The following is a 9,437-nucleotide window of genomic DNA, read 5'->3' as shown; positions in this document are numbered from 1 at the left end:
CCTCTAATGAGATGCGCTCGGGCTTAGCGGGCTGGCGAGACGCCGCCGAAGGGCGCAAGGAAACCGGGGCCCCGAAGCCACCCTTCGCCGGGGGCGCCCGGTTCCTCTAAGCCGCTCGCCCAGCCAATCCCTCACAAGCACCCCGGGGGGAAAAGATGCCCCCCGCCCCCCTCAGCCTTCCCCCCGCCCCCCTCAGCCTTCCCCCCGCCCCCTGGCACCGCTGCGATTTCTGCCCGCGTTGGCGGAGCAGCAACAGCAGGGCTCCCTCCCCGCCGGCAACCGCTGCCCAATCCTGAAAGGTGCGGGGCCGGCGCGCGCGGCTGCAAACACCTGAGAAAAGGAAAGGGGGGGGGAGAGGAGGAGGAGGCGGGAGAAGCGAGGAGTTTCCAGGGGCGTCCGCTCCCTTGACAGTGATTGGCAGCTGGGCCGGAGCCAATGGCGGCGGCGCTGGCGTTTTGGGCGGCGGGGAGGGCGAGGCTCCGGCGGCGAGGGTAGGCTGCGCCTCCGCCCGAGCGCCGCGCTAGTGGTTGGGGCCGCGTGAGTGAAAGGAGAGACCCCGGGAAGGGAGGGCGGCGGCGCTGGGAGAGGAGGAGGAGGAGGAAGAGAGGAGGAGGGGGAAGGAGTAAAGCCACGGGTCCCGTGCAGCGGCGGGAGGAGGAGCTGGAGCAGCAGCGGCGGCTGCTCTGGGCTTGTGGGGCTCGTGCGTTTCTGCAGCCGCGCGTCATGCTCGCCTTCTAACCTTCCTTTCGCTGCAACCCCCCCTTCTTTTTCTTTCTTTCTTTTTTTTTAAAAAAAACTGCAGTTTTCCCTCCGCCCCGTCCATTCTCTTGGCCATTAATTCTAATAAAGGCGAGGCGTGATTGACATCGAGAAGGGGGGGTAAAAAAATCTGGAGGAGGAGCGGCGGCGGCACAGCAGAAGGGCCAGGAGCGGCGGCGTCGTCGGCGGCAGGAGGCGAGAGGCGTCGGGTGGAGCCGCAGCGGAGCCCTCCCGGGGACGGGGACGTCGCGCGCTCAGCGGGGCTTGGTGCAGCCGCCGCCTCCAGCTGGGTGCGGGGAGACGAGAGCCCGGCCGCTGCCTGCCTGCCTGCCTGCCTCCCCTCCGCCTCCCCTCCCCAGGCGCCCGGACATGTCGGAACACAAGGCGCTGGACCCGAAGTTGTCGACGACGGAGAGGGTGGTGAAAGGTAAGAGGTGAGCGGGGCCTCCGCCGCCCCCCCCCGGCTTCTTTCGGGCGGCCAGACGGGTCTCCCCTCCCCCTTTGCGCCTTGGCCCGGGGGGGGGATGGGGGAGAGAGAGATTGGAGAGGGCAGGGCGCGCTTCGGCGGGGCGTTCGCGTGTCTTCACCGCGGTTGCGAAAGCGGCAGGACTTGTTGAGGGGGAGGGAGGCGTGCGGGCGAGAGGGGTGGGGGGAGGATGAGACGACGGGGGCGCCGGGGGGGGGCTGCACGGATCCAGCAGGAAGCTGCCGCTGTAACGGAGGGGGAGGGCTGCTCAAGGGCTGGGAGGGGGGGGTGCGTGGGTGCCTGGGTGCGAGGCGTCGCTTCGGACCCGGGGGGGGGTCCCTTTCGGGCTGCCCCCCCCCGGGGCTGGACTCGCGCGCTCTCCCCCGGATCCTCCTGCTGCCGCTGCCCCTTTCTCGCGGTCTTTCTCGCTCGCTACATTGCAGCACTTTCCCTCCCCCCTCTCTCCCCCCCCTCTCTCCCCCCCTCTCTCCCCCCCCCGTGCCTCGAGTGACTGCACGCGGCTCGCGAGAGGCAGATCGGGCTGGGAGGGAGGAGAAGGAAACCCCTCGCTTTGCGGCTGGAAGATCCGGAGGAGGAGGAGGAGGGAAGCGCAGCAGATCTCCGTTTTCTCTCCCCACCCACTCCCTTTCTCTCCAGTTCCTTCCTTAGGGCATTTCCACCTTCCCTCCGACCACCTTGGGGGCGCAGCCCCCCGCCCCGGCTCTGCGCGAGATCCGTCCCTGGAAATGCGTCGCAGCCTAGAGCACAGTGTGTGTGTGTGTGTGTGTGTGTTTCAGGGTTTTGACAGCTCCCTCCACCGCACCCCCCCCCACACACACACCATTGCTTTCCTTTCCCCTTTTCTCGCACTGACATGCAGCTTGGTGCGAGGCAACCCGGAGGTGGCGGCTGATGCGTGGTGGGGGCGGCAGAGGGGGGGTGCCCTTGCCCCTCCTTTTTGGCCCACTTCCCTCTTTCCAGGGGAGGGGCACAGGATCCACCTGTATACAGCGCGGCTCTTCCGGCTTTCCTCCCCTTTGTCTGGTTTCCCCCAGCCATTGCTGGCGTGGAAGCGGAGGGGGAAGCTCTGCAGCAACCAGGGATCCTTGAAGGATCCCGTTCTGGCACGAGCTGGATCCAGACCTTTCATGGGCGAGGACTGATGACTGATCCAGGATCTCCTAACGGTTGGGATTGAAAGGGATGAGTGCGGATGCGCTGCCGCTATAATTCCTCCAGCAACCAGAGCACAGAGGAGAACAATAAACTGTTTCTTCCATCCTCCCTTTTCTGGGTTCTGTTTCTGTCAGTGGTCTGCCTCAATTCGATGTTAAACTATTTAGCAGACATATTTGGCAGGGGCTGTCCATGAATGTGTGTGTGTCTGAGTGGGATTTTTTGAACACAGCTTTTAACGTGAGCTATTTAAGATAAAAGGCATTCTGAGAACCCATTGGAAATCCTTTCCCTTATTTCTGGTTAGCTGTGTACATGTGTGCATTGTGGAAAAAGCTAAATATGGCTATGCGAAAAACTACAGATGAATGTAATTTTACCAGTTCTAGTCACCTTTATTCCAAAAATCCTACTGGTTTAACACAATTTTTATTCCAAGTAAATATGATTGGGATTGCTGTCTTGCAGGCTGATTCTCAACATGTTTACTTTGAAAAGTAAGTTCCTCTAATTTCAATCATCTTCCAAGTATGTGAGTTCAGAATTGTAAGGGGGGGGGGGAGGAATTAACTTCCTACTGAGGCCATTGGCAACACTTCCATTTGTTTTAATGATGCAAGGTTCCATAGTTTGTGATTCGAAGTGCATTTTAAGGTGAAAGGCCTATTGAAATTGGGGGGATCTGAAACGAAAGAAACATGCATAGGATCAGCCTATTAAGAGTAAGCTTGTTATATAAATAGGTCTTTGCAAGCCAGGTTGTTTAAAATGTGCTGTTGGAATACAAAGTATGAATGGTGCATGCACATTTTTTAAGCAAGGCATCTGTGGCATTTTAATTTTGTACATATTCTTGGAATACAGTCTTGGACAACAGGAAAAATATGACTGTAATCCTATGTGGGCTTACTTGAGAACAAGCCTTAGTGAATGCAATGGGGCTTTCTTCAAATAGGCCTGCGGTGGCATCAGGCCACCGAAAACATTTGTCGCATCACCTAATGGTTCCCATTTTGGTTTGGGTATGGTATCACAATAAGTCGAAAGTGTTGAAATTTGATTATGGCATTGCATGTTAGTTTCTTTTTCTTTCTTTCTTTCTTTTTTTTTTTTTGACAACGATCCATAATGTTGCAAAGTGGAGTTGGATGGAGAGACTTTAAGTGTGGAGGCTACCATGAAGTTTAAGAGTAAATCCTAGAGGAATTCTCCATTGGAAAATCTGACTTGATAAGGATGAGAATTGACTTAGCATCTGGCTTTCTACTTATCTGCCTATGAAAATATTTGAGCTGCAATCCTAACACATTCTTACTTGGGGGCCATCCCCTTTAAATCTAGTTGTAAACAAATTAAGTAAACTTTAGGTCTTGACCTATTACATTTCCACATTAGGACAAGTGAACTCAGTAGTAAATGACTTGAGGTTTTGTGAGAGTGACATGACTTTGCAAAAAAAAAAAAACATACAGGGAAATGCTAACTTTTGTATCTAATTGTTTATTTGGCTTTCAAAGACATCAGTATTCACACCACAATAACAAACACATGGCCTGCAGCTCATCTAAGCTTTTGTTATTATACCAAACAAAGTGAGAGTTGCATAGTTTGTTAAACAAGTAGTATCTTGGTCATCTTTGCCTCTTGCGTGACATACTATTCAAGTAACAGAACTTGATGTAAATTGCATTCACCATCTTTATTCAACTGGCCCAGTTGGAGGAGGGCAGAATACATGTCACCATTTTGTCAGTAAGATACAGAATAATTTAAACATTTTACTTTTTAAACTGAGCATTTAACCAGTTTGAGAGTATTAAATGGAGAGGCTAGGAAGAATAATGCACACTAATACTAGTATTAGGATAGGCCTATTAAAGTGCTTAAATTTCATTTTCACTGTTCTAATGCAAAAATGAAGAAAAATTGGAACAAGCCTTACCCCCCGGCTAATAAATCAAATGCAGTTTCCCAACCATAACGTTCTTGGCTCAATATTGAAAAATCTAGTTTATGTATGCGTGGATTGCACCCTGAACCTGTTCATATTTATTCAGAAGGAAGTACCCATTTTTAAAAAATGTAAATTGGACCTCAGTATGTATAAGGGAATTTCTTTCTGTTTGGGGTATCTTCCTGAAGGTCTGGTTTGGAATATTTTTGCATATGTTAAACTGTACATGGGTTGTTTAAAAACAAATAGGAACATATTTTCCCCATTTTCTTCCCACTGCAATTCTTATATGAATCATGTTAACCTTATTAACAGTAGCAAAAATAGATCTTTTATCAGGTCAGATATTAAGGACATAAATTGGGGGGGGAATGAAAATCCAGTGCAAACACACTGTGACTTGGCTTTGATTTTTGTGGCTATCACAGGCGAAAACTGCCCAGGAATTTTCCTGTTTCAGAAAGGAGGGGGAAAGAAGAAAGTGTTAAGATATTGTTAACTTTTGAAAAATTCACAGTTACCCAGCAGAAGACTGGAGGTGTTTTGTTATAACAAGAATTCATGTTTCAGTGTAACTTCTAGGTAGGCACTGTTATATAATTGCTAGTGGTGGGTTTGAGGGGGTGAAAAATGCTCGCATTCTTAAAGATTATGTTCCTGACACTTAGTGGATAACTATGAAAGGTAGGCTGTGTTTAGTGCATGACAATGGAAGTAAAATGTTTTCATGCAGGGGCATTTTGGATGTTTCTAATAGTCTTGTGACATTGGTTACCTTTTGTATGAATTGTAACCTGTGTACAGTAGAGGCCTTCACATCTTGAGTGATATTTTAAAATATACATTCCTGAAGCTACTAGACAGTGGTAGTGCTGGAATAGATGTTGGAGGGGGGAGTTTGAAAGGACACAGTAGGCGTGGAGTATAACACCTCAAACTCATGTTATGTGTCTTTTTGTGTGTTGTACAAAGTGGAAGCATCACTTCATAGTCACTTACTTTCTTTTTTAAAGAAGACATCTTCAGAATGTGGTTTATCTCCCCCCCCCCTGCAGCTCTTAAAAACCCATTTTGCAAGATGGTATTCAACATACTGGGTTTTGTTTTAAAGCATGAATCTAACCACCCCTCCCCCCCACACACAATTTATCCTCTGAGGGCCTACAGTAAGGGGTGGAGACATTGGAGGAAGATTATTTAATGCAGCAGTGGCTATTCCTTTTTAATCCTAAATCCCAACTATGTTAGTTGGAATTGCTCTGGAGAAATGCTATTGGGGATGGGGTCCTTCTAAAGATATAGATATTTATTTCAATTTATATCCCACCCTCCTATTGCTGAAGCTGTAAGCTTATTGCTGGGTTGATGTGAAATCTGTGATTTTTTTTTTTGCAAGTGAATAAGGCTTTTATTTTATTTACCTAGAGTAGCTACGGTTCAAGTCAAACAATGAAAACCATTGTGATAGCCATGGTTTGAACTTCCAGCCGTCCAATTAGACGTTGTGTGCTTTTTTTGGTCTACTTTGTTCTGTTAGTGCACCATGGAGGCTGGAATGAATGTGCCTGGAGTTGGAGCAGTTGGAGCTAAATCCAGTTTGTCAATTCAACCACTGTGCCTGTCCACATGTAGCACAATGGCTTGCCTAACCACTTCAGATCAAACCATGGTAGTGAATCTAATTTGCTAGTCGATTGCAAACCATGCTTTGTCAGTTTCAGGGATTTTATTAAAGCTTCCTAAACAGTGGGTTTCACAATTACTTTGTGTGGTGTCCGCTGGCCAAGTAAGTTTCATGTTTGTACTGGGCATTGAAAGAAGAGTATACACAAACAAAAAACTGACAGAAAACTATCTTGCTTTATTTGATTCTTAGCAACTTCATGAAAATGTACATGTATTTGGTTGCATGTAGCACCAAAACTTACCCAGGAACAGATTATTAGTTCAACTTTCTACCCCGCTCTCCCCCGCCTAGGAAGCACTTCAGTTTCAGCTTTCTTCCAAACCTCATGCCGTGGGTTGCTGGCTTATTAAATCACCTTGCCACATGACTAATTCTTCTAAAGGAAGTGTATTCAAACAGTTACAGAGGTTCTTCTGAAGAAGCTGTCTGGTCTGCTAGACTCTAGATCTAGAGCCGTAGCCTTTTGTATAACTTTCTTTGAAATCTGGCCACTTGTGACTGTAGTAAGATTTGAACTAGAGTACTAGTGTACAGCTTGTTACAGTAGTATGTACAAAATACTATGTTTTGCATTTTAATTTACATGAATTTTTGATTAAACAGAACTGACTTTCATTCATGATACGGTTATTTTGTGGCCCATTTTTCAATAAAGGGGCTGGATCCAGCCAGTTATTCTGTTCTATCTCAATTCCTCTCCTTCTTGCAGCCCTTCTTCTGCATGGCCTTTGTCCATGTGGGTCCCAGCATAACCTTTTTGATGGTCAGAAGGCTCCTCCCTCTTTACTGGTGGAAAATTTGGTTGGATCTAACCCCTTGGCAAATCGAAGTGTTTGTGCCTTTAAAAATGAGAGTATTAAAATAAACGTTACAGCACTGTTTAAGATAGCTCCAATAATCTGTTAGCTGATAGTTTATCAGTTTTGTACACTGTCTGAATGAAGTGTAAGAACATCCTGAACTACACAGCAGATGGAATGAGGATGAGCTTTTAATATGTTCTTCCTCCGCCTTGCTGATAGTCCCCATTTATGTATTGCACACAACCATTGTCTCAGTATTGACTTAAATGCAGTATATGCTACCCCACGCCCCCCGTCGCACACATTGAGGGACATGAAATTCAGGGTTGATCGTGTCAAGTGGCAAAGCCATCACTTTTTGGAAATTATCTTTTTCTTTTCTTACTGAAACTTCTGTGCAGCTGACATTTCTGTGGTAACATAAATATCTGCTAACAAATATATGAGCCCCATGGTGCAGAGTGGTAAACTGCAGTACTGCAGTCCAAGCAACCTGAGTTCGATCGTGACAGAAGTCAGTTTCAGGTAGCCGGCTCAAGGCTGACTCAGCCTTCCATCCTTCCGAGGTCAGTAAAACGAGTACCCAGCTCGCTGGGGGTAAAGGGAAGATGACTGGGGAAGGCAATGGCAAACCACCCTGTAAACATAGTCTGCCTAGGAAACATCAGGATGTGATGTCACTTCATGGGTCAATAATGACCTGGTGCTTGTTACTTTTAACAAATATCTGAACCACAACAACAGTACATTACATTTTTTAACCTTGTTGGCAATGATATTTGTTTATCAACAGTTGAACATTCGGCATTGGGAGGAGGAGAATTCCTGGGGCAATTATGATGCAGAAACTGGGATCTCTAGGGCCCCCGCTGAGTATTTTGCAAAATTGCCTTTTTTGATGTAGCGAAGCAAATAAAGCTTTAAAAGCAGTGATGGTTCTTGTGTTCACTAGGGCAATAGCTTGTGATATTCTTGCAGTTAATTCTTCCTGTGTGTGATATGTAGGCTGCAGAATGTACTCTAATGTGGTGTCCATGTGCTAGTGTGAACCATTGGCTCATCGAAAGCACTGGGTGGGTCTTTTTGGGGCTCTCTGTGAACTGAGAGGGTGCTCAAGAACACACTCAAGCTCTCATGTGGAAGGTTGGTAGCTTAGGGCAAGCTGTGTTGAAAGGAAATATATCTACAGTTACTTGCTTTCTTACTGAGATGTACCTTCCTGGAAAATCTGGGTTTCCCCTAGGGCAGTGATGGCGAACCTTTTAGAGACCGAGTGCCCAAACTGCAACCCAAAACCCACTCATTTATTGCAAACTGCCAATACGGCAATTTAACCTGAATACTGAGGTTTTCGTTTAAAAAAACAACCCATAAATTAACATCCCCTCTTCATCCCATGCTAGCGGAGTCACTCTGCACAGGATCGCACGGCCGGACGGTCTCCGAAGGGCATGCCCCTCACCTTATAGAGCGTGCAGTGCAGGTACAGGTAAGGGGTGTGTCGCTGGAAGTCGCGCAGGGTCTCGGCTGGCTGGTAGCAGAGCTGGAAGACGGGCAGGCCGCGCTTGCAGAGCCCCAGGCAGGAGGCATGCCGCAGGATGCTCCCGAAGAGCTCCAGCTCAGCCAGTCCCTCGTCTGGCACAGCACCGGGGCCTGGCTCTCCAAAGGCCAGCTCCCTGAGCCAGGGCTCCCCCAGCGCCTCGACGCCATCGCTGGCGCACTCCTGGTAGCAATGCACCTCGCTGTCACGCAGCAGGTGGTGGAGGCGCAGGCTGGCCTCCAGGGCTCAGATGCTCTCCTTCCAGCTCTTGCCCTCTTACTGCTCCAGCACGTAGGTGTAGGCATGCTGCAGCGGTGACAGCTTGGCCGCCGGGAAGCCACAGAAGCTGTACTTCTTGTTCTGCGCACTAGCCAGGGCGGCCAGCAGCAGTGGCAGCAGCAGCCTCCGGCTTCGCCGCTCCATGCCCGCCCCGCTGCTGCCTGCTGCTGCTGCTCCGAGGCCGCTCAGAGGCCCATTGGGAGGCTCTGGGAAGCAGGGGGGAAAGGAAGGCGGGAAGCAGGCCCAGGCGGATCCCTCAGGGTCTTAGCACGGCCAGTGGGTGAGGGGAGGGACCAAATGACCAAAACACATGGGAGGTTTCGCCTTGGATTTGCAACTCTCTAGATGTGCTGGGCCCTGACCTGGATGGCCCAGGCTAGCCTGATCTCCTCAGATCTCAGAAGCTAAGCAGGGTCGGCCCTGATTAGTATTTGGATGGGAGACCTCCAGGGAATACCAGGGTTGCTGTGCAGAGGAAGGCACTGGCAAACCACCTCTGTTAGTCTCTTGCCATGAAAACCCCAAAAGGGGTCGCCATAAGTCGGCTGCGACTTGACGGCACTTTACACACACACAGATGTGCTGGGGCGACTGCATGCGTGCCCACAGAGAGGGTTCTGCGTGCCCCCTCTGGCACGCATGCCATAGGTTTGCCACCACTGATCGAGACCTTAGTAGGATTCTGAGTGGACCTGTTTAGGATTGCTCTGTTAAACATTTACCTGCTTGCCTGGCTTTAACATAACCTTGTGGGAGACTACAAATACTGTCTA

The 9,437-nt window shown here is 49.3% G+C and overlaps 1 protein-coding gene across 4 annotated transcripts in view; it reads left to right on the top strand.

Moving 5' to 3' along the window:
* Positions 1-1,120: 1,120 nt before the first annotated feature.
* PPP3CA (protein phosphatase 3 catalytic subunit alpha) overlaps positions 1,121-9,437 on the top strand; it is a 269,945-nt gene continuing 261,628 nt past the window's right edge. For all 4 annotated transcript variants that reach the window (XM_056855980.1, XM_056855978.1, XM_056855979.1 and 1 more), the window contains exon 1: positions 1,121-1,186. In XM_056855980.1, coding sequence (XP_056711958.1) covers positions 1,129-1,186 — 58 coding nt within the window. In that variant the 5' untranslated portion in view covers positions 1,121-1,128. The remainder of the gene's footprint in view (positions 1,187-9,437) is intronic.

The sequence above is a fragment of the Euleptes europaea genome, chromosome 9 (assembly GCF_029931775.1).
Source record: "Euleptes europaea isolate rEulEur1 chromosome 9, rEulEur1.hap1, whole genome shotgun sequence".
In the NCBI taxonomy this organism is placed as follows: domain Eukaryota; kingdom Metazoa; phylum Chordata; class Lepidosauria; order Squamata; family Sphaerodactylidae; genus Euleptes; species Euleptes europaea.
Note: the sequence above shows the minus strand (reverse complement) of the source record. Positions and strands in the feature narration are given on the sequence as shown.